Consider the following 25,686-nt stretch of genomic DNA (forward strand, 5'->3'; position numbering starts at 1 on the left):
TGACAGAGAAATAAAAGGAGACTTCTTGCTCCACAGACATTCCAGGCAGACATGAGAAGGGGCAGGGGAGATAAATGAATTATTACAATTTGTGATGATGCTATGAAATAAAAGAACAAGGTGTAGTTATGAGAGGCAGATATGGAAGGTCTTTTTGAGGAGGTGACATTTATGGCAAAAAGTGAAGGGTGAGAAGAGATATTTAATGCAGAAAAGAGGGGAGCGCATGTGTGAAAACTTTTTGATAGGATAAAGCTGAGGAACTGTAGTTTGTTCACGCTTGTGTCTGCAGATCCCAGTCTCGTTCTTGGTATATAGTAGGTGCTTAATCCTGAGATGTTAAATGAGTCGGCTGTGGCTGAGAATGTTATTGAAAAGTATACTGTGAAGAAGTGAGAATACACCAGCTAATCCCACCACCAAACTGAGTTCGAGGTTACTTACTTGGCAGCTGGAGTCTTTCCCATTTATTTCTTCTGAGTGGGTGATCCCTCCATCCCCTTTCACTGACTAAAATAACAAACAGACAATGGCCTTCAGCCACCACAAGTACAGTGACATGGAGAATGCAGGAAGGTTCTGAAATGGATGATCTCAGTCATTTATCATGGAGGTTTGGGATCAAGACAAATGGAAGACCAACTGGAAACATGTTACTCATCAGATAGAGATTTCCATGCAATTTGTAACCGTATCTAATTAAATTCAAGTGTTGGCCTTCAAAAATAACAAAAGTACTAAATCCTGGAATTAGGCAATTCTCAGATAAATGATGATGGTTCCAATTAGTGTTGGAAGGAGGAGATAGTTGAACATATTAAATGAAGACTGAATGAACAACTGACCCATGAGTAGCCTTCCACTGGGAATATTTAGGCTGTGGGTGTTTTATTGTTTTGTTTTTTTTCTCTTCTTGATAGAGTTTTGCTGAGTATTTCATTTTCTTTTTTTTCTTTTTTTTTTTTTTTTTTTTTTTTTTTTTTGAGACTGAGTCTGGCTCTGTCGCCCAGGCTGGAGTGCAGTGGCCGGATCTCAGCTCACTGCAAGCTCCGCCTCCCGGGTTTACGCCATTCTCCTGCCTCAGCCTCCGGAGTAGCTGGGACCACAGGCGCCCGCCACCTCGCCCGGCTAGTTTTTTGTATTTTTTAGTAGAGACGGGGTTTCACCGTGTTAGCCAGGATGGTCTTGATCTCCTGACCTTGTGATCCGCCCGTCTCAGCCTCCCAAAGTGCTGGGATTACAGGCTTGAGCCACCGTGCCCGGCTGAGTATTTCATTTTCTACCCTTTAGCACCCCCTATAGCCAGCAACACCAGTGACAGGGATAAATGGGGTTGGCCTTGACTCCTTAAACTCCACACTCTAGGCTAATGGTTCTAGAAGTGTGATTCCAGGACCAGCAGCTTCAGCATCACCTGGGAACTTGCTAGAAAGGCAAATTCTGGAGACCCACTCTGGAGCTTAATGAATCAGAAGCTTTCAGGGGTGGAGGCTCAACGATCTGCATTTTAATAAGCTCTCCAGGTGGCGCTAAGGATTGTTTGAGTTTGAGCACCACTGCGCTCAGCAAGTTGGCCATATACAAGTTCAGACTCATGCTGAGGTCTGTGGTTTTAACCGTGCATTTAGTAATATCCTTTGCTTAGTGCTTGATACCTTAAAAATCTGGTAATAAAATGCTCAATTCTTATCAACAACATTGACTCAGGTCTAATTCCCACATATTTGATCACTGCTTAATGTCTCCTCTTCCCAGCTATGGGAGGAGTGTAGAGAGCAGGGTTTCAACAATGTGGGGCAAAGAGGAAGACTCCAGATTCCACTGTTATTTATGGCCTTGACTGTCCATTGAAGGCACTCAAATACTTTCTGACTGATTAATATTATGTATCTTTGTTATCTGAGCTATGGTGTTCACATTAGAGATAATACAAACTGTTATTTATGAAGGATAATTTTTAGTGGAGTGCTTACTAAGTGCTGGGCATTGTGCTAAATGAGATAATAACTTGCATTATTTCATTTATTCATTATGTCAGAACCTTAAGATGAGGAATTACTTTATTTTTCAGACAAGGAAATGGAAGCTCAAAGATGCTAGCATCACCATGGAACTAGCAGGTTTGAGTGCCAGTATTGGACAGCAGGCAATGACTATATTCCAGACTCTAAACCACCTCCTGATACTGCCCCTAGAAGGCAGGAGGCACCACTCAGTCAATAAACATTTACTGAGCATTCACTGTATGAAATTGCTGAATGTTAAACAAAATGACAAAAGCTTGGATAAGACGGAAGATGACCAAACTCAAATGTGGATGTTTATGGGATGTCCCCTCATCAGGAGTCAACTGTGCTTTTCTTTATTTTTGCTATTATTATTATTTTTAAGAGACAAGGTCCCACTGTCACCCAGGCTGGAGTACAGCGGCATAATCACCATTAACAGCAGCCTTAACCTCCATGGTCAAGCAATCCTCCTGCCTCAGCCTCCCAGATAGATAGGACTGCAGGTGTACACCACCATGTCCAGCTATTATTATTATTTTTTTTTTTGAGAGAGTCTCACTCTGTTGCTCAAGCTGGAGTGCAGTGGCATGATCTTGGCTCACTGCAGCCTCTGCCTCCCAGGTTCAAGTAATTCTCCTGCTTCAGCCTCTTGAATAGTTGGGACTACAGGCGCCTGCCACCATGCCCAGCTAATTTTTGTATTTTTAGTAGAGACAGGGTTTCACCATGTTGGCCAGGCTTGTCTCAAACTCCTGACCTCACGTGATCCACCTGCCTTGGCCTCCCAAAACATTAGGATTACAGGCATGAGCCACTGTGCCTGGCCCAGTTATTTTTTAAAAATTTTTTTGCAGAGATGGAGTGTCACTATGTTGCCCAGGCTGGCCTCAAGCTCCTGGGCTCAAGTGATCCTCCAGCCTTGGCCTCCCAAAGCACTGGAATTTCAGAAGGGCTGTACTCTTTTTAATATACTGCTTAGTGTGAAAGAGGCGGTGTCTGGAAGTTCCGTGTACTGAGGAACATCATTGTTGCGGGTTTCACTGAGATTTTCAACCCAATGGCAAACAAACATCGGACTGTCCTCTCCACAAAATTTAGATCTATCTACATGGAAAGTGGGCTTTTCCTTCCTCCGTGTCCTGTGCCTTGTTCTACAAAGGCCAGTCTTGCTTGAGAAGGCTTAGAAAAAGAAATGAACTCTTGGTTATTTCTTCCCTCCTCACAATCAGCTCTGTCAGCCTTCCCATCACACCCAAAGCTTTGGACACATAGGGATTTAACTCAGCCTCCAAATTCAGGCTGTGTCGTCACAGCTCTTCCTACTCAAGCGCATTCCCAAGTGGCCTTTACACTATGGCTTTGGATCACATCTGTCAACCTCTGGGGAATGCTGAGCAGCAAAAAAACAAACAAATGCACAAAATGGCTTTTTAGGCAAACACTGAATGGACGTGAAGAGTCATGCATGACCACTCCACCACTTTCTAGAGAATAAAGTTCTTTCACTTGCCCCCTAGGAGAGAGGAATTCTAAACTTCCCATTAGTTGTTTCAATTTGGCATTCATTAGGGACTCTGCCAATTTAAGGTTTCAATTTGCTTTCTTTCCCCCCATTTCTTTGAGAGCCCTTGGAGAAGAATTGGGATTGAATCAGAAGGCTGTGTTGACAGCAGCTGATCTCAGCTGACATCATGAAAACAGACCTCCAGGCTGTCAGGGAGATTACTGCAATGAAGTTCAACTTCTTAAAAAGAAAAAATAAGAAGAGAGAGAGAGTATCTCAAATTTTTCAGCGATTTTTCTTTATTGCTTATTCTGAGGCATATAAAGCTGTATGTATGCAAAGGTGACTGAAGTTTGGGTTTAGACTTAGAATCTTATTAAGTCCATCTGAAGTCACTTCTGTAGCAGCAGTTATTATTAATAACAACTGTTTCCTTCCTTCCTTCCTTCCTTCCTTCCTTCCTTCCTTCCTTTCCTCCTGTCCTCTCTCCCTCACTTCCCTCCTTTTCTTCTATCCATCTTTCTTTTTTTCTTTGCAGAGACAAATCAGAATAATTCATGTTGAACTCTATTCGAAGGAACCATAAACATAGAAGCTTATTTTTTCCAGCTGTCAAAAATAGCAAAGTTACTGTTTAAAGAGACTAAAATTCTTCCAGAGACTATTTAATACTTTGAAGAACAGTTTAAAGACCATGAAGTAATTTCAGAGATTTTCCAGTGTGATACTGAGCAACTTTCTTCATGGAGTTAATTTTTATTCATGAGAGTCAAAGGTGAAGCATCTCAGGGCTTTCAGCCTGCAGTGTTGAGATGGAAGCTACTTGTGGCATCCACGCCTTGTATATTAATGAAATCATTTTTTATTTCTTTCATCGTGTCATGCATTCCTATAGCTTGATACTCTGAGGAATGTTTGAACCATCTCCAATGTATATCACTTAGCTATTCAAAAATCTAGCAAAAATGTTTGGTGGTCAGTTCACATTTCTTTGAAAGGAATGTTAATGTATTTTGATGGCAATATAATTCAAACGCAATTGACATTTTAAAGAAAAATAATTGGGTTGAAAATTTAATATATGGTGAGTATATCTGCAATACTGTTTACCAGAAAACAAATCCAAGGAACGGCATCTACTGGAAATTTCTAGGATCAACAAAGGTAATGGATCTGAGTCTAGTATTTTACCAAGATGCTCACTTGAAATGGAATTGGACTAGTCGGGAAAACTCCCCAGCCATGGTAAATTTTGTTTTAGCGACAAATGTATTTAGAAAATCTATGTGCAAGCTTTAAGTAAGCCATATATTAATCTTCTTCTCCTTTGCCTTATTGTCATTTTAGGTAAGTGCAACAGCTCAATGCATCAAAATGGTATTTCCACAGAACGCACTACTAAAGAAATCACAAAAATGGAGCATGTGGTTGTTCTACCTTCATATCCTTTCTGAGAATATCAGCTGCAGAAGCACAGGAAGCAGCAATTACACATGAGTCAAAGGGTGAGTTTTAGAATAATAAAATGACAACAAAACAAAAAAACTAGTTGGAATTCTGGCTCTCCCGCTTACCAGCTCTGAGACCGTGGAAAAATCCCGTAAATACTCACGAGTCTCTGTATCCTCATGTCCACCATGGGAAAGACAGAGCGCTTGTTTCCTGGAGTTCTCTATTAATAAATGAGATACTGTGTGCAAAGTGCCTAGCACACAGTAAATAAACGGTAGCTCTCATTGTTATTACTACCGGTAACTGAAAAGTACTGAATGACTACAGTGACCCTTTTAGGGTAGAAAGGGATACAAGTCATTTGTAGGGACAGGAATTGGCCAAATTAATGCTTCCTTCAGAAATCTTTCCTTAAAGAGCAAATCAGTATTAATGTTTTAAAGCTCAGGGAAGAATTTCAGATTGAAGACTTTTGGTTTTCTGTTTTGTAACTACCATCACAGACCACCCTCTTTCCACCTCCAATAGTACATTTCAACAGGTTTTGTTACACTTACTGGATTGAATGTAATTAATTAAAAAAATAAAACCCTCTGATTTTATGGCTGCCTCCTCATTTGGACTTTTAATTTACCCATTATTAAAGCTCATAGTATTTCTCTAAGCCCGAGAACATTATTCCAACAAAGATTTTCTTACAAATCTAATGGTCCAAAGAAAGATATGAGGAGGAGTAAATGAAGTAATGTAGGTGAAAATAGTTTGGAGGAGGAAAGCACGCTCATGTGTAAGGTGTTATTAATATTGACGAAGTATAAATCTGTATCTAGATATTTCTATCTACCATCTTTCTGGTTTCATCTGCCTACCTGCTTTGTGGACACATGAATGCAATATTCTACCCCCTCACTTTATAAAAATACACCAGCACTTCAAATATTCAATTTCTTGACATACAGCTGAATTAATATGTATAAGAATCTTTTCCTATTTAGGGCATGACAGATGTCTTCGATATTCCTCGCAATTATTTAAAATCCTGCAGGAGCCCGCAGAATTTTTGTGAAGTGCTACGTCTCTATGTGTTGAATACCCTGTTAGGACTTATATGATTCTGTTTTCCTTTCCCTAAAATATAGTTATTTTAAAAATGATTTTTTTTTCCTGTTTTTATTTTTATGAGCAGTAAATTTCTAGAAAGAAAAAGATCTCCAGCTGGGCGCCGTGGTTCATGCCTGTAATACTAGCACTTTGGGAGCCCGAGGCGGGTGGATCACCTGAGGTCAGGAGTTTGAGACCAGCCTGGCCAATATGGTGAAACCCTGTCTCTACTAAAAACACAAAATTAGCCAGGTGTGTTGGCATACGCTTGTAATCCCAGCTACTCGGGAGGCTGAGACATGAGACTTGCTTGAACTCAGGAGGTAGAGGTTGCAGTGAGCAGAGACTGTGCCACCGCACTCCAACCTGGGTGACAAAGCGAGACTGTTTCAAAAAGAAAAAAAAAAGGGGGAGAAATGCGAAGGATAGAAAGTAGAAAATCAATGATTTGGTGAATGGTGAAACTGAATACAAAGCATAGGTTATTCTATTGAGTTTTCTCTTCCATTAAGACAATTATTTAAACAAACCGATATTTTGCTAACAATATCCAAAATTTGTTTGAAATGTTTATTTATTTGGCTCAACCCACCCCTCCCCCCGCAACCTCAAAAAACCCTTAGTGATGGGCCAGATGTTGTCTCTATTTTCAAACTGTGGGAAGGTTTTTTCTTTCCTGCATAAATCCAAAGACTTTGAATCAGTTTGGAAGCCATGGACATGTTACCAAAAAGTATTTCCTAAAAATAATTGCTAGAGTCAACTTCCAGAAATCTCCGCAATGGGGACGTTAACACATGTGCATAAAAGTAGGTGTATAAGGATCTTCATACAGGCTTGCGAAGCAATTGAGATAACGTGGGTAAGACACTTGGTGTGTGCTCACTGAATATGAGGATAGAGTTAAAAATAAATGTCTATTTTCTTCTCCATGGGGAAACAGACCACACCTGTTTACGCTCACTGTTGTATCCCTTGTGCCTGAATATAATGAACACTCAATAATTATTTGTTGAAGAAGTGAATGAATGAAATGCAAAAAGTTGAAAACATACCAAATGTCCATCCATTGAGCAATAGTTAATCTAAGTATGATAAATCCAGACAGTATGATTCAAATAAGTTGTTCTAAAGAATGAGATGGTTCTCTGTCAGGGGTTGCAAACCCAAATACCCACAGGGAAAGAGCCGGTAACATAAATGAGTGAGCTAGACTGGGTGTGACAATAGGGAGTGGTAGGGATTTTAGTAAGCTGGAAAACTCATCATCTGTTTATTTGAATTAATCACAATATAATATATAGTGTTTTAATGAAAGCAAAACTGAAAAAGAAAAAAAAATACTTAGAGTACGTGGAATTTTAAAGGAAATTCCAACAATCAGTATTTAAACTTTGCAAAGATAATGTTCATGTTCCCAGGCCTTTTCATGGGCAACTGGTAATAAGAACAATGGACATCATGAGACCCAATTCTAAGAATCCAAAGGGGATTGCTGGGGAAAAGAGTGTCCTCATCTACCTTCTTCCCTATCCTATGGCGAATTGATTCCAAAGGACGCTTTTCTTCTCAATTTGTTTCCCTCAGAATTTAGACTTACACATTTTCTACTCCCCCAAAATTTTCCCAAACAGCATCTAAAAGATAGCTCTGGGGGATACATTTAAGCAATATAAGACCTCATTAGAATTTAACAATTTGTTTTAGATGGATGCTGTGAGTGGTTTAGAGGTCTTTTTTGTTTTTTCTTTTTTTTCTTCTCACGCTTTCTTTGGAGTTTCTTGTCCTTTTCCCTGTTTTAAATGAAGGAGCTTCGTGTTGGTTACTTGGAAGAGACCTTCATTGTATTTGCTTTTTTTTTTTTTCCGGTATCTCTCAATTCCATCCAGAAATGGAAAAGCTGATCGCTGTCAATATTATGATGAGTTATTTGGGGATCCCATTTGTAAGTTAGATGAGTTGCCAGAAACAGACCAAATGTTCTTTTCTTTCCTGGCATCATGTAAAAATTGGTTTAAAAAAATCTCAGGTCTTAATCTCCATTTTCACTGCCAAACTTCAGATCAAATGGCCAATGAGATAGATGGGGTTTTGGCCATATGGGCCACCCACAACTGATTCTACACTTTTTACTCCATGAGAATATAACAAGAAAAGAAAATGATTCCTGTCAACAATTTCTAACACAATTATTTCTAATATGCCTCAGTTCGCATTGGCAAGGGTTTTGTTTTGTTTTGTAGGCTAGAAAGAATTCCTTAACAGGTTGAGCCTGTGAAATTAGAGAGTTGCTTTCTCAAAGGATTAAACTCCAAATACTCCTGAAAATAAAGGCACACTATAATGAAATTCTTGTTTTTCATTAAAAGAGAATTAAACTAATGACCTTTTACATGCATTTTTTGTTTTTTGTTCTCCAACTGATTTAGGTTTTGTTGCATTATATTATTTAAGCTCCTGGCTGTTTAGACATTTAATGTGCATGGCTTGTTGTAAATAGTAAAATGTATCTATCACATTCTTTCTATTCTACACAAATTAAAAGCATGGCTAATTCATCAACTAAGTTACATATTTCACTATTGGAATATTATGTTGTCATTTCCTATTTAGTTTATCTGTAAGCTAGTTTTGTCCAAATTTGTGTCACTCACATGTCACCTTCAGAATTTTTGCCACATCTTTATATAACTTGGACTATTTAATACATAATCCTTAAAATACCTGATATTCTTTATGTAAACAAATGCATTTCAAAGAAAACCTCATATCATTACCATAATGAGAAAAGCAGTATCATTGACCACCAACAGAAGGAAACTTTAAAAATAAATAAAAGTAAGCAATAATAGTAACTTCTAGTTAGATGCTATTGTATGCCAAAATTTGGACCCAACCGCAATTAAAAAGCTGAAAAAAAAAATAGATGTTGGTGTGGATGTGGTGAAAAGGGAACACTTTTACAGTGTTGGTGGGAATGTGAACTGGCACAACCACTATGGGAAACAGTGTGGAGATTCCTTAAAAAACTAAACGTATATTCACTCTTCGATCCAGCAATCCCACTACTGGGTATCTACCCAAAGGAAAATAAGTCATTATCTGAAAAAGACACCTGCACACACATGTTTATAGCAGCACAATTCACAATTGCAAAGATATGGAACCAACCTAAGTGCCTATCAACCAATGAGTGGATAAAGAAAATGTGGCATATGTACACCATGGAATACTACTGAGCCAGAAAAAGGAATGAAATAATGTCTTTTGCAGCAACTTGGATGGAGCTGGAGGCCATTATTCTAAGTGAAGTAACTCAGGAATGGAAAACCGAATACTGTATGTTGTCACTTATAAGTGGGGGCTAAGCTATGAGGATACAAAGGCATAAAAATGATATAATGGACTTTGGGGGACTCAGGGGAGAAGGTTGGGAGAGGGGTGAGGGATAAAAGACTGCATACTGGCTATAGTGCATACTGCTCGGGTGACAGGTGCACTAAAGTCTCAGAAATCACCACTAAAGAACTAATCCATGTAACCCCAAACCACTTGTATGTCCACAACTATTGAAATTAAAAAAAAATTCGAACCCAAGGGCAGCTCTTTTTTTGTTAAAAAGAGTTAGCAGGCATTAAAGGGTTAAAGAATATTAGCAACAAACGGAGACTTTCTGTATGATTGAATCAGAAGGAAAAAAGGGAATTTTCTCACTACACAATTCATATTCCAATCATATTCCATACATACTGTCTACAATTATGTGTCCTACTACCTGTGGCATGAGCCCATTGTTCCCAGAAGCCACTCTAGGTACTTTAGGTTTCCTATACTGGAAGTAAGGGGCTTACCATTTGTCTGAGAAACGTCATCAGAGAGGTTCTTGGTTTGCTTTCTTCTCTTTTGAGTTTCGCTTCTGTGGGTTCGGGTGTAGCATCTCCTTCGTTGAGGTCCACTGTTTGTAAGGCTGATTCTACTTCCTTGGACTTTATAATCTCTACTGGTGATTCACACACCACCTGGATTATTTTGCCAGGTAATAAGAAAATGAAAAACAAAACATTCCCCCAAAACACGTTTTACAAAGTGGGGTCCTTGTTGCCCCCCTGTCCACGTAGTAGCTACAGTTTTGAATCTATGACCATTTCTACACAGGCACCTCTTGGAGAAGCAATGCACCAATTTCCAAGCAGCTGCCACATTGACATGGTAGTGGCAAAATCCCTTCCCCAAGGGGAAGAAGAGATAGGAGGTTCTTTTTGGGGACTGTCCTTTGGAGCATGCCCAATACCCATTCTATTCTAGTAAACCCACCTCTTTAATCTGCCACCGAGGTGAATTACACTTGGCCTGTGTAGAAACCAGGAATAATCATTTTCTTAAGAGTCCAACCTTAGAGACGGTAACCATGACAGCTTCCAGTTCTCTTTCCAGTTCCCCTGCAACTGTGAAGAATCTGTCCTCTTTGTAGAAAGGAGAGTGTAAAAACCACTCCGTTTAATCCGCTTCCTCATTAAGTGACATCTAATTTTTCCCCAGAACAGTCACTTGCAATTTCACTTAATTGAAGTTTATGCTTTCAGAAGAAAAATGAACTTGGCAAGAAAATGATGGCTAAGTTGTTCACGGCCCTGGCCATGGTACCTAGTGAGCTCGATGTCCCCTGCCTCTGAGTGTCTGTGGCGGCTTGGATGGAAGGGCCCATCTACCATACTCTGCTCTCAACTTGTGTTCTTTTGCAGTGCCTCACTCCATTTGTACAGGGCCCCAGTCACATCTGGGACAGTTTCTGCATTTGTGTTGCTCCCTGCAACAGGACAGAGCGAATTGGCCAGGAGAGGCTTTTATTATTTCCTTCGTTTCCTGAGGCAGGGGCTGGCAAAATACTACCAGATCTAGCTCAGTGACTGCCTCTGTATGGCTCCTGGGCTAAGGATGGTCTTTGCCTTTTAATTTTATTTATTTATTTAAGAAATGAAGACGCGCTACGTTGCCCAGGCTGGCTTTCAACTCCTGGGCTCAAGGGATCCTCCCACCTCGGCCTCCTAAGTAGCTGAGACTATCAGCACACGCGACCATGCCTGATGGATTTTACGCATTTAAAGCGTTGGAAGAAATATTTTAAAAGATAAAATGTGTGGGGTGGAGACCGCAAACGGCCTATGAAGCCTGAAATATTTCCTATCTGCCCTTTAAACTGCATGGTTTTCACCTGCTGCTCCCTGGAAAGTGCCATAGAGTCAAAGGTATCTTCCCACTTGTCTTTGCTGAGCCAGACCCCCGGCTTTCTCGGAGCCTTTTCTTGGTGTCAGGGGGTAGGGGAAGGGGACTCAGTTATTTCCAAAAATATGGTCTGCTGAGAACCATTTTCTTTCCCATCATATAGAACAAACCATTGGTTTGCAAATGACCCGAATTTTCCAAATCGAGAAGAACCCTTAGTCTCTGTATTGTCATTTGATTCAGGGAGTTGCCCATCAACAAATCAGCATGCGGAACACCCCAGCATTTGGCAACGAAATCACATTGCTTAAGCTAAATTAATTTTCTTAAGCTATTGACACAATTTCTAGTATTTTCTTTTCTGTAAACAAAAATGGAAGTTGGGGGGTTATAAACTCAAAAGTCCTCAGGAGGTAAGGCAGAGAATATCGGCACTGATGGACCAGACATAAGACAAAAAGGAGTGATAGGGATGATGACAAAGTCAAGTCAAACTGTCCCATCTAAAGACGTTAAATGATTAAAAACGCTGGCTTGGCCAAACAAAACCTATTTGTGAGGAATGGCCTGCTGCGGGGCTGCTGGTTTTGGATCCCAATCTATCTTTAGGAAACGAGGTGGAGACTGGAGCCATATCAGAGACTGAGAATGGTAATAGAGCGTGGACATGGATTTCCACATTTTGAACTAATTCAATTGCATTTCTGAAAAATAAGTGTGAGCCACAAGCTTCTTCAGGTGAGGCTGAAATGTAGGCAGTCTAACTCGTGGTCATAGAGGACAAGCTCCAGAACAACTTGCTGGGCTCTAAATCACATCTGTACCCCTTATGGGTGTGCTAATCTAAGCTCAGTGCTCAACAGCTCTGTGATTTCGTCTTCTCTGTTATCAGTGGGATCGTATACACATCAGAAAGTTGTCTGCATCTTAAATCAGGCAATACATGTCAAGTTCTTAGCACCATGTGCTCAGTTAATGCTAGTGGTTGTTATTTGTGTTAATGTTAGAGCTATTTACTCTATGAGCATGAATTATCTGGATTATGCACCATGCACATATCCATTATTTACAGATGATTATATTTATAGCTACTTCTTACTATGCCTGGTGTTGTACAGGGTGTTTAATATTCTTTTATAAATGGCATCAAGAAGTAGTTTGACAGCTTAGGAAATATAACATTATCCCTATTCTATAGATAAAGAGTGAATAATTGAATGACTTGGCCAAAGTCTCACCACAGATAAATAGGCATTACAATGAGGATGGCATTTTCTGTGGCAACTGAATGTATCTAATAGTGGCTTAACCAATGAAAACATGGAACAAGAAGTTCTGGGGTTGCTTCGGTGGCTCCACAATATCTCTAAGAACTTTGACTCTTTCTGTTCTTGGCTCTACTATTCTTGGCATGCTAGATTTTCATCATTTTATTTGTTACCTCGTGGTTATAAAAATAGCTGTGACAATTCCAGATATCACATCCTCAATCCAATGTTCTGAGAAGGAAGGAAGGTCACAGCCAAAGACTTGCAAAAAATAAACATCTGCATTTTCATCTCCCACCTCAGGGTACCTAAATTTCACAGGTCAGAGCGAAGCCACTTACCCCCAGGCCACTTATTAGTGAAGGAAATGAGATCACTAACTTAGACTAATCACGATCAAATACTTTGGGGATATAAAGTTGGCAACTTTGCCTAAAACTAAGGGTAGAAGAGTAGAGAAATAGAAAATAGCTCTTAAGTAGATAAGGAATGGAGTTTGGGTTCAGAAGTATTCTGTCTTTGAGGCAATGAGTTCTTTCTTTGTGTGCAAAGACCTGGAGGAAAAATTACTCATAAATAAAATGATCAGACTGTATGGCAATAACTCTGTAAATCAATTCTATTTAGATGCCAGTGGTTCCCTTGCTGAGCCTTTGCAAATGTTGAGAGGTATCAACCCATAAATCCTAGGCCACAAGTCCATTCTCCAGAACATAAGTATTTCAGCAGGTAAAAAAATACAGTACTTCTGGAGACTTCCACTACCTTTGAAGGCAGGCCGAGAAGTTGGCTTTTAGTAGCCAAGGAAAATCCACTGACATCCAGTGTGGAAATCCAGAACAATCTTGGCTAAGTACAGATCTGATTTGCATATACAGACATAAGAATTCAATTTTTATTTGGATAATTTTCCAAATTTCTCCCAGGCCAGGGCTTTGGAAAAAGTTGTTTCCTATTTAGAATATATGACCGCATCTGCACATTTTAATTTTGGAAATCATGAATGGACATAATTAAAGTCAGATGTGTGCTACATTTTAGAATTAAATCCTGCCTGCTTGATTTCTGTAGAGGATATGGTAGACAGAGCATGAAGATGGCTGGTACATCTAATATTGACAATATACATTTCAGTGAAGAGTCTCCCTTTCTGCCTCAAATTTTATACTACACTTACTCTTGAAATTTGGTTATACAGTTTTTACTAGAACTGTGGCTTTTGGAAACTGATTCATGGCAAAATAGATTTCCTCCATCTAAACTTCATGCACAACATCATATTAACATTAAAGGTTTTTATTTTAGAATATTTTAAAGATTATTTTGACTGGATTTTTAATGTGATTGATTACAAAGACCTCCTACAGATTTTTTTTTTTCTACTCAGTAACTATTCTCTCTCATCTGCTTACACATTGTAATTTTGCCTTGGGAGAGCAATCTTTCCTAACTTCAAGACTATGTAGTTTGAATGAAGCCAATTGAAAAGGTCTAAACCAATCAACATGATCAAGCTCTTTGACTGTGTTGGTTTAGAAATGACAGCATGCGGCAAATTGTATTATTTCTCTAATTATTTACCCTATCTTCCTGCAAATGAATTACACACCTGTGCCCATTGATGTGTGACTTGCTTTAGTGAATGGAACATGGGTAGATATGACATATACCATGGCTGAGCAGAAGCTTTAGGATCCATTGCGTGATTCACCCATGCCACCATTTTCTCTCTGCAACAAGAACTGCATCTCCTTTTTGAAGGCACTGTTGCTTCCCTACTGACCTCAGCATTAAGAGGCCAAATGGGTTAGCCAAAGCCAACTGCTAGCTGGCTTGTAGCATGAGTGAGAAAAGGAAAAAAAACAAACAAACAACTTCTTTGCTATTCAGAAGCACTGAAATTTGGGACTTGGTTGTTACTGCAACATAACCTGGCAAAAGCTGACGAATACAGCATGTGAATGCATTTCAGTCAGTGAAACAGAACAAATTTCCAGGACATGTAGGGTTGCTACTTGACAAATAGCTCATTTACTTTGGACTGAGTGATGTGATGTTGGAAAGCTGAAAATGTAGCCAGGCCAAGAAGGCTGAACCCAGGGAGAGCCCTGAATTAAACTTTATTTGAAACCAATTTAACTTTCTAGTGATGAGAGCCAGTAAATGCCACTTTCTTTCTAATCCAGGTTGAACTGGGTTTTCTTTCACTTGCAACTGAGAGGTTACTTATTAAGAGGGATAAGCAACAGAAGTACCTGTTTCCATGGTCTTGCAGGTTATTGGAAGGAAAGAATTTTTTTTTTCATTAGAACATTAACTCAACCAATGAGCAAAACATTTTTTTTTCTTTTTTTTTTTTTTTTACTACAACTGATAGATTCTATCATTTCAAGAGTTAAAAAAGATTTATTTCTGATAGGACCAGAAGCACATTCTAGGAAAAGCACTAAACTTCCATAGGCTTCAAAAATCCTTATTTTTCTTTCTGTGAAAAACTTTGAGAAATGTTGACATCACTCTGTCTTTTTTTTCTTTCTTTCTTTTTTTTTTTTTTAATACAAGTGGGCCTTGCATCAGTTGATAGATTAGTTCCAGAAAGGTGTAGGTGGGAGAAATTTTAAAGAATAAATTCAACCACATTTTAGCCAGAAGTCGCTATTTAAAGCACTCTTGTAATATGGTTAATCACATCCAATTGTCCTGTTGTGAAGTTGTAGAGTACAATACATTGTTTTGACTAATGCTTTCTCTCTTATTTGGGAGGTGGAAATTAAATCTAACTCTGTTTTACATATTCCTTCAATCCACATGGACACGGAGTCAGCTGTGAGCTGTATAATTTCACTAGGAAATAAAATCACTGATTACTGGGACATGCTCACTTACTATGTTGTCTCCTATTTGCTAATTTGCTAACAATTACTGCAGAAGGTGGCAAACTTTTCCTGCAAAGGCCCTGCCAATCAGTGTCTCTGTTGAAACTACTCAACTCTGCTACCTAGCAGTAAAGCAACCATAGATGATATGTAAAGGAATGAGCATGACTGTGTTCTAATAAAACTTTATTTCTGGACACTGAATTTGAACTTTGAATTCACATCATAAAATATTCTTCTTTTAATTTTTATCAACCATTCTAGAATGTAAACATCATTTTTAGCTTGTGGGCTGTATTTGGCCCATGAGCTATAGTTTGCTGATCCCTAAAATTATTGAGTTCCTCCTACATTTCAGGCACTGAAGTAAGCATGCTATAGATATTATCTCATTTAATTTTCACAAGAACCCTAAAGTGTAGGTGATATTATTATTGCCATTTAACAGAGGAGTAAACTGAGGCTCACGAGGTGGTATGGCCTGAAGATGATGGGATCAACGTCACAACCATCATCCTCATTCCCTCCAAGTGATAGGCTGTCAAAAGATGAAATACTGATGCTGGGAGTGGTGGCTCACGCCTGTAATCCCAGCACTTTGGGAGGCCAAGATGGGCAGATCACTTCAGATCAGGAGTTTGAGACCAGCCTGGCCAAGATGGTGAAACCCTGTGTCTACTAAAAATACAAAAATTTGCCAGGTGTGGTGGCACCTGCCTGTAATCCCAGCTACTTGGGAGGCTGAGGCAGGAGAATCACTCAAACCTGGGGGGCCAGAGGTTGCAGTGAGCTGAGATTGCACCACTGCACTCCAGCCTGGGTGAAAAGAGCAAAATTCTGTCTCAAGAAAACAAACAAACAAACAAACAAACACACAAACAAAAAAAAGAGGATGAAATATTGAGCCTTAAAAATCAAAATGTCACTTGTAGTGTTAAGTCATTTAAGGCAATTTTTATAATGCTTGTTTATTTTATTTAACAAATATTTTGCCTTATTTTATGTCCTTCATCAGTTTTTGTGTTATTGTTTGGTGTCAATAATTTAACTTTTAATTCCTGTTTATATTTCTATTTAAAATTTCACACTAGAAAATGGAATATCTTCTGTTTGCCTGTTAGAGATCAACTCTGCATTGTAGCATCTGAGCTGTGGGAAACACAGGGTTCCCTAAACAAGCAACTGCACACAAATATCCAAAAAGTTTTTCTTTAGAAAAGTCAGAACCTCAAAGCTAACAGATGCTACAGATTTTACTGGCAGCTTTTAAACTTAAAGTTCGTGGGAAGAAGTCTTGTGGAGTTCCTTCTTGTAGGTTGCTGGAATACAAACTTTGACTTTCTATAAAATAGTAATTCATGAGAACTTTCTGGAATGATGAGAGACCTTAGCTTTGCTGAGCTACTAAGATTGGCTCAAGAAAGGAAGGAAGGAAGGAAGGAAGGAAGGAAGGGCAGCAAAACTAACAAACAGATTTTGAGAGGTGAAGCCAGCTGGACTTCCCGGGTCAAGTGGGGACTTGGAGAACTTTTCTGTCTTGCTAGGGGATTGTAAACGCACCAATCAGCACTCTGTAAAAATGCACCAATCAGTGCTCTGTGTCTAGCTAAAGGATTGTAAATGCACCAATCAGCACTCTGTCTAGCAAAAGGATTGTAAATGCACTAATCAGCACTCTGTAAAAATGCACCAATCAGTGCTCTGTGTCTAGCTAAAGGATTGTAAATGCACTAATCAGCACTCTGTAAAAATGCACCAATCAGTGTTCTGTGTCTAGCTAAAGGTTTGTAAACACACCAATCAGCACTCTGTAAAATGGACCAATCAGCAGTCTGTAAAATGAACCAATCAGCAGGATGTGGGTGGGGTCAAATAAGGAAGTAAAAGCTGGCCACCCTAGCCAGTAGCAACAACCCACTTGGGTCCCCTTCCATGCTGTGGAAGCTTTGTTCTTTCGCTCTTCACAATAAATCTTGCTGCTGCTCACTCTTTGGGTCTGTGCCACCTTTAAGAGCTGTAACACTCACTGTGAAGGTCGGTGGCTTCTTTCTTGAAGTCAGCGAGACCAAGAACCCAATGGAAGGAACCAACTCTGGACACAATTTCAAGATTTTTCTTCCAACAAAAATCATAACATAGCCATTCTAATTTTTATTCCACATCACAGACAACATTTCAGGAACGTGTTTGGATGTTCAACATCTGTTCAGTTCCCATAACTAAATAAAAATAAAAACACACTCCCTATTTGTGGCAAGTAAATAAGGGACACCCAGAACAGTTTTGCTTTGGCAAAACAATAATGTCCGGTTTCTATCTTAAGGAGCTGTGAATTCACTTATCCCTACTTATAAAAATTTCCCAAAGACTGTACTTCTTTCAGGGCAGACAGCTGTTGTTTTGGGTCTGAAACTCATGAGGTCAATTTGTTAATCTCCCTGGAAGCTACGTTTTTGTGGTGCTTTACATAGCACCATCCCTTTCAGGGATGAATGTACTGTCTTGAAAATTTTGACGATTCCTCTAGAAGATTAAAAGCCAGGAAAACAGTGAGGCTCAACGTCTCTATCTCAGAGGTAGACCTGTGGAGTCAGCTGTCTTAACCTGAGACTGACATTCTCAGCGTCTATTGCTGCAAGATATTCTCATGCCTGATGCAACTCCCTGTCCTGGGTACCGCCCAGAATTAGTAAGAAACTGGATTACCATGGAAATAAGAGTGAACGAGCAGTCAAGGTGGAATGAAGCAGCAGGCGGAGCATCATTATCCCTCAAGGAAGCACAAAGCTGTTCTTACGTGTAGTAGACTCTTTCATCCCCTACTGATAACAATTATAAAAATTCGTGCCCTGATTTTGCACTTATTTTGCACTGATTCAATGAGAGTTACAAAAATTCATCCAATGTTATCCTCCATGCGTCCCTAATCACATATGGGGTGAAAGAGTCTACAACAAACAAATCACACTGGCAGCATGCAAGAACACAGGATCCCAGAGCTGAAAATGCCCAATTGTCCAACATGGCGGAAGATGAGAATGGAATGATTCTGCTGTGCAATGTGTAACTTACATTCTCCTCTGCACCTGTGGGGACTGAGTCCTCTTTAACTGACTAAAGGAAGATAAAAACAAAAGTGAGAGTTAAAAGGTTACAAAAACAAAATTGTTACATAAAAGCAAAGGGTTAGTTGGGCTCACAGTCTTGTGGTGCATTTGGGGACACTGAATTGCCTATGTACACCTCATTCTAAAAAGGACTTGAAGGAGACTTACAAAAATGAAAACAGTATATATGTATATATATATGTATATATATATAGTTATGTATTTTAAAATGCAACCAAGAGAAAATTAAAACACGGATGCAGCCATGATACAAATGGAGCAAGCAGAAGTGTTGTCACAGAAAATGCTAACTGCTGTAGGTAAGCAAGAAAATGCTAACTGCTGTAGGTAAGCAACGTACTTGTCTTTATATTTTCTAGTAGCTGATGAAAAGAGAGAAATGCAATTAATCATTCAATACAGAGTCACTGTTAGGTAAAAACAAAGAAGCTGCTCAGGAAAATTCTGGTAATAAGTCCAGAGAAACTCATTCAGTGGCCCTTTTGAGCAAGCAGGCTTTATAATACAATAGGCAAGGTCCAAGCCCTATCCTGACCATAGCACAGGGGCCAGCAGCAGGGGCCGCTGCTTTCATCAGGCCTCAGTCTAGGCCAAGTTCATCAAGTCAAAATTCAATTTGACTAAAACATGTCTGTGGAAGGCTAGATTGCTGCAGTCCTACTTATCTACATTCAAACACCATTATACTCCCTGGAGTAATTCTGGCATATGCAGTCCTGCCCCAAGTGGGATAGGAGTTATCCCGATTCTGTCAAAGTTCAAAGTCACAATTATTCTATCAGCCAACTTTGGAGTTCATTTTTGTATCTTTCTTTTGGTGGTTCTTAAACTTCTGGACGGACGGGTGTGGATGTTACAGACCACTTTGAGACTCATTTCATAGATCTGGACTCTCCTCCCAGAGAAATGCACATAAACAATATACTTTGCAAATAATTTCAGGATTCATAGACCTTCTGTGTCTCTCCTCTTGGATTACAAGTTAAGAACTCTGTCTATATCCATTTTGTTACTAAGTCCTATTTTTTTTCTTTAAGACATCCAGGGGAGGGGAAGACAGGAAGTAATATTTACAAATATATCTTCTGCACTAGGCATCTTGCATTATATATTATCTCACTCAAAGCACCCCAAAATGGTAAGTATTGTGATCACTTACAGAGTAAGAAATAGAGGTTCAGAGAGGTGAAGCCACTTGTTCCAGTTAAACTAGAACCAGAAAGTGGTAGAAATGTTTCTAATGCATTTATTTTACATCTAAAAACCAAATTTTCCCCTGCTATGATGACTTCAAGGGTCAGAAACACATTTTTTTGGCAATTGTGTGAACTTCTTTCTTCACATACAGACTTATTGTCTCTCTAGATGAGATCTTCAGATTGCATAATTTATTTCTAGTTATCTTCTTCCCATAGTGAAGTTTCTCTGGGCACAAAAATGTTCCTAAAAGAGATTGTTGAATTTCTGGAAGCTTCTGATTATCAGGAAATTGCAGTGTGTTCAGAAGAAATTAGCAGTAGTGTTACTGTATTAATCTGTTTTTACACTGCTATAAAGATACTACCTGAGACTGGGTAATTTATAAAGGAAAGAGGTTTAATAGATTCACAGTTCCACATGGCTGGGGAGGCCTCAGGAAACTTACAATCATGGTGGAAGGGGAAACAGGCACATCTTACATGGTGGCAGGCAAGAGAGAGTGAAGGGAGAAGAGCCCCTTATTAAGCCATCATATCTTATGAAAATTCACTCGCTATCAAGAGAACAGCATGGGGGAAGCTCCCCCCATGATCCAATCACCTCCTATCAGGTCCCTCCTTTGACACCTGGGGATTATGGGGATCACAATTTGAGATGAGATTTGGGTGGGGACACAGCCAAACCAAATCAGATACTTTCTTTAAACTGCACCCCTTTTCTCTGAGGTTAGTCAGACACTAGTTAATACTATGAACAGGTAATGAACCAAATGGTATCTTTAAAGCCAGACCTAAGGTCAGCCCACAAAAGTTTCAGGAATCATTATACTGTTTATATTAGACTGAGAAAACTCTTCCATTATTTAAGAACAGTACTTCTAGGTTTTCACACCCTTTTTCCTGTCCCAGTTTATTGCAACAAGACTAGTTTTTATCTTTGATTGCCCGTGTCTAGAAAGTTTCTGGCTGTTCATTGCTCACTATATTTCAGAAGCAACTGGTAACTTGGTATAGATTCCATTACCAATGTAGGTGATAGTGAGGAATAGAAGTGGCTGCTTCTGAACAGATTTTTAAAATCTTCATTATGGTTTCAGACCTCCACATCTTTCTGATGTTTTAAATCTGGCATTATAAATATTGTCTGTTTCAAAAGGAATTGCTATTTTATATTTTTAAAGTCTGGCTATTTGGCAAAGCACTACTTTTGGGAACTAATTTAGTTGAGCATCTCTCAGACTTCAGTGATTTTCATACCATGTTCTAATTCTTGACCTGACCATGTACCACCTCTATTTAGTTGATGTTTTTCTTTAAACTGACCCTCTTTTTACTTAAATATATTTTTACTTAATATTTTTTACTTAAATGTATTTTACTTTTTAAAGTTAAATATATTTTAAAAGAAATGCCTTATCATTACAGTAAATGTCATATCAACATCCTTGCTATAAGTAGTAGTACGTATTAAAAAGTACAATAAATAAAAAACATGCATTAAGTTCTAATTGTTTTTAAGTCTTTAAAAAAGAGATCAGCAGGTGTTTGTACAGTAATAAATGCCTGTGAATATCAAGAAGAGACGTCTTTTTTTTTTTTTTTTTGAGACAGAGTCTTGCTCTGTCACCCAGGCTGGAGTACAGTGGCACAATCTTGGCTCACTGCAAGCTCCGCCTCCCAGGTTCACACCATTCTCCTGCCTCAGCCTCCCGAGTAGCTGGGACTACAGGCGCCTGCCACCATGCCCGGCTAATTTTTTGTATTAAATTTGTGGAAACGGGGTTTCCCCGTGTTAGCCAGGATGATCTTGATCTGCTGACCTTGTGATCTGCCCAACTTGGCCTCTCAAAGTGCTGGGATTACACGCATGAGCCACCACGCCCGGCCAAGAAGAGATTCTTAATGTCACCAGGAGAATTGGAGCAGAATGAAAACAGGAGATAAATGCACTATGTAAATGATTCAGTGCTTCTCAGATTGTGTCCAAGAGCCATTCTAAATAATTTTGAACTATTTTTGTACATTTGCACACTGGCCTACAAGTGTAGCCTTCTGTTAGCAGTTGTCAAAATATCCAGTTAATATAAGAATTCAAAAATGGATAATAAGAGGACAGGTTCTGATCCCCCTTTTAGCGTTTGATACATGTAAAAGAAAATCTGCTCAGAATCCAAGTCTAGAGCACCATACACTAAGGAATCAGGTACAAATTCAGTGTTTCAGCAATGCAATCTTGGGCAAATTAATCACACTTCTCTGCACCTCAGTTCACTTAACTCAAAGGCTGACTGTTAGACTATCTACCGATCATGGCGTTGTTTTAAGGAAAAATAAAATAAAGCCTGTGGAGGGAAAATCACGGCTGAAGCACAGCTGCGACTCACTGAAGCCTGGTGGCTGGAGTCAAACCCACATGGTTCCTCTTGGTACTTACATGAAGACTCTCATTTACACGGGAGTTGGAGATCCTGGAAGGTATGCGTATGGGGGAGGGGCAGGAACAACTTGAACCATGTCTGGAATTAGGGTACAGTGGTTTATAGACTTTTCTATAAGCCAGAATGCATTGAAGTAGAGCAAAAATAAAGGTTTCAAGAAATGGACCCTAGAAAGAGAATTTACCAGGAGCAATGGGAACTCCAGAATCAGCAACCTCCAGGGCTTGTGGGAAATAGTGGTTCTGGGTAGGGTGCTGGTGACTGGTAGCACAACCCAGTCCAGCTCAGCTACTCTTGAATTGGGTGTGGACTGGAGAGAAAAGGGGCTGTATGGATGCCGACGGTGGGTCTTGCCAAATGGGGTCACTCTGGGGCCCAAGCAGCTGCAGCGGGATTCTCCTTTCAGCTGCAGTGGGATTCTCCTTTCAGCGCTGAGCTTAACATGGAAGGAAAACGTTTTCTGCCTGTTGCCTTGCAAGAGACAGGTGAACTCCGGTGGGCTTGGGAGTCCCAGCAGCAGTGACGAGTGGGATAAATTGGCACGGATCATCTCCTTGGTGGCTGCGGTGGTGGCAGTGGTGTGGCTTGGGGGTGACCACCCAGAAGGGACATATGGCAGCCCAGGCTGATTCATGATCACCTATCTTGGATCCCTGGAACTATCTGGATGGGATTTGTGTGGGCATGGATTCATTTATGCTCAGCATTCTACGAAAATTGCTGATATTTATTTTGTTTATGTAAAGCACTTAGCACGGTACCTGCACATGGTATATTTTCAATTAACAGTAGCGATTTTTATAAATGCTGGGAAGCAGTGACATTGGCTAGATCTACTAGACCTATTTAGGAATTTTCTTGAGTAATTCTATATCGCTTTTGAAATGTTCTTAAGCCGGCTTGGGCCAGATGTATGTTTGCTACTGAACCCCTTATAAACAGACATTTTTAACACTGCTAACTAATAGGTTATATTAGGTTCCAAAGTTGGAATGGAGTAGGGGACAATGTGGGTCTTAGTTAAAATCTTGATGGCCCAAGTACCATAACATAGTGGCATGTTGATCTTTGAAAACCAAATATTCTAGGTCATACTAACTTCAGCCCATTGTGCCATTATTTTGAGATTCATATTGTTTATATTTTGGACTACATTAGTGAACCCACCCAGCTTGTAAACTTGATAAATGTTCTTTTGACTTGGTCGTTGTCCAAGTTAACTGATAAAAATTTTGAATAAACAGGGCCGAGGCCAGATTCCAGAGGCCTTTCCAAAGACAGCTCCTTGCAATGTGTTGTGTTTCTTAATAAATATTCTTTGTTGGCTTGCATTCCTCCAGCTTAGTAGCATGCATTAGATGCAATTGCACAGAGTTGAAAAAAATAGTAATGCTAATAAAGATAATAATGATGACAACCCACATTGTAGGGCCACTCTTAGGCTATTATTGTCAGGCAGTGGGTTCAGTGATTTATGGTGTATTCCAAGCTAGTATTCAAAATGGAAACCAATCTCCTTTAATTTCTAGGTCTCTACTGGAACATCTATTAAACCTTTGCTCTTACTCGAACATCACACCTGCCTTTGGGGCTTGAGGTGTGTCTCTACTCTCCTTGAAAGCTGACTGATGTATTATAGCATCCTCTGAGTTCGCTCTTTGAGCCAAGCCTGGATCTCACATTTAACCTGTATTTGTATTGGGCATTGTTTCCATGCTCATACATAAAGACAAATGAAGGCAACTTCTCCCTTCTTTCTGTATGTTCTCTATATAACAGGAAGCCTGTGAGCTAAGGAACCAGGAGCATCATTTTTCAGTTCATTATTTTCTACTGCCAATGAGTACGTTGTGGTGGATGATCCACAGTTGAGGTCCAGCCTCATTAAAGGTGACCATAAAAAAGTCTAGTCTGAAATCTACAGGCTCCTGTATGGACATTTATATTGCTAAGAATAGGGGAGCTAAACAGCAGATAGCTTATCCATAGAAACTAGAATAACAGAGTTGCTTCTCCTTTAAAGAGCAAATTCAATTCTTAAGGTTTCTTTAAAAGACTTTCATATGGTAACACTTAAGCCAGCATTTGCCCTGTTCCTAGTGAGTCTTCTAAAAGCATCATTTTGATCATGTGACAGCTCTTCTGAGTTCATTAAGCTCACAGTAGCCCTAAGACATTTTCTATTAAGCCCAGATTGGTCAGCCCATCTTTCAAGTGCTTCCATAATTGTCCAGACATATGCCCACATTTTCTCAACCAGAATCCCCAATGGGAAGGTGTTAAAATCTGTATTTGAAACAAATCACCCAAAAGATTCAGATACATTTTTTTAAGTTCTTAAGTCTGTTTTGACGTACACTGATTACTCCCTTTTCTAAACAACCATAGCATTTGTTACCTGTACTCCAGAGAGTAACACTAAATTGCAAATTTCATTGTTTCAGAATGGGGTTATAATTCACTGAATATCAGTCTTTTGGTGTTCTTTTCCTTCCTTCCTTCCTTCCTTCCTTCCTTCCTTCCTTCCTTCCTTCCTTCCTTCCTTCCTTTCCTTCCTTCCTTCCTTCCTTCCTTCTTTCTTTCTTTCTTTTTTTCTCTTTCTTTCTTTCTTTTTTTCTCTTTCTTTCTCTTTCTTTCTTTCTTTCTTTCTTTCTTTCTTTCTTTCTTTCTTTCTTTCTTTCTTTCTCTCTCTCTCTTTTCTTTCTTTTCTTTCTTTCTCATTCCTCCCAATAAACATGAAAGATAGGTATCATTGGCCAATTTTACAACTGAAGAAACTGAGGCTCAAGAGTTTAAGTGCTCCGCTAAAATTCAGTCAGTAACTGTCAGAACTGAGACCTGATAATGTCTCTGTGGCTTCAGAGTGCACATTCTCTTCCCACCCCACTCTTTGTCTCCCCCAAAGGAAAGCAGAAAAGGGCTATTTTGAAGATATTCCAAATATATCAATTATTAATTACAAATACGTGTGTGTGTGTGTATCATGGTCCTCCAAATGGATTTCAAATCTTTTGATGATAGCAAATGAATTTTATACTTGTTTTGTACTTAGGGTGGTGTTAACACCAGAAGCCACACGTGCGTAGTTAGTCATGACCACTGATTGTTCATACTTGAAGAAATGAGGACATCATTCATTGAGCACATACTGTATATTAGGTGCTTTATATGTACAATTATTGGTTTCTTATAACAATACTGTGAGAAAAACATAGTCCTTATTTTATAGATTAGAAAGGAGGGTCTTTGAGTGGTCAAGCAATTTGTCCAAGGATACATAGTTCAACCTTTCTGATTCTGTTATGTAAGCCTTGTCATACACAAGAATTATCAACATTATGTATCCCAATCCTCTTATTCAACAAATGAGGAAAAGAAACTCAAATAGTGTAAATAACTTATGACTGATGTATTATAGCATCCTCTTTGAGTCAGTTCTTTGAGCCATGCCTGGATCTCACATTTAACCTGTTATTTGTATCACAGGG

At 39.3% G+C, this 25,686-nt stretch overlaps 1 protein-coding gene across 13 annotated transcripts in view; it reads right to left on the reverse strand.

Moving 5' to 3' along the window:
* BCAS1 (brain enriched myelin associated protein 1) overlaps positions 1-25,686 on the reverse strand; it is a 121,331-nt gene that overhangs the window by 13,359 nt on the left and 82,286 nt on the right. For 2 of the 13 annotated variants that reach the window (XM_005569380.4, XM_005569377.4), the window contains 3 exons: positions 18,506-18,547; positions 9,918-10,085; positions 445-510 (listed from right to left, as the gene is read on the reverse strand). The exons of 2 other annotated variants lie outside the window; for them this stretch is intronic. In XM_005569380.4, the coding sequence (XP_005569437.3) occupies positions 445-510; positions 9,918-10,085; positions 18,506-18,547 (276 nt within the window). The remainder of the gene's footprint in view (positions 1-444; positions 511-9,917; positions 10,086-18,505; positions 18,548-25,686) is intronic. 9 more of the 13 variants (XM_045363153.2, XM_005569378.4, XM_045363154.2 and 6 more) reach the window with 5 other exon arrangements.

Source organism: Macaca fascicularis, chromosome 10 (assembly GCF_037993035.2).
Source record: "Macaca fascicularis isolate 582-1 chromosome 10, T2T-MFA8v1.1".
NCBI lineage: Eukaryota > Metazoa > Chordata > Mammalia > Primates > Cercopithecidae > Macaca > Macaca fascicularis.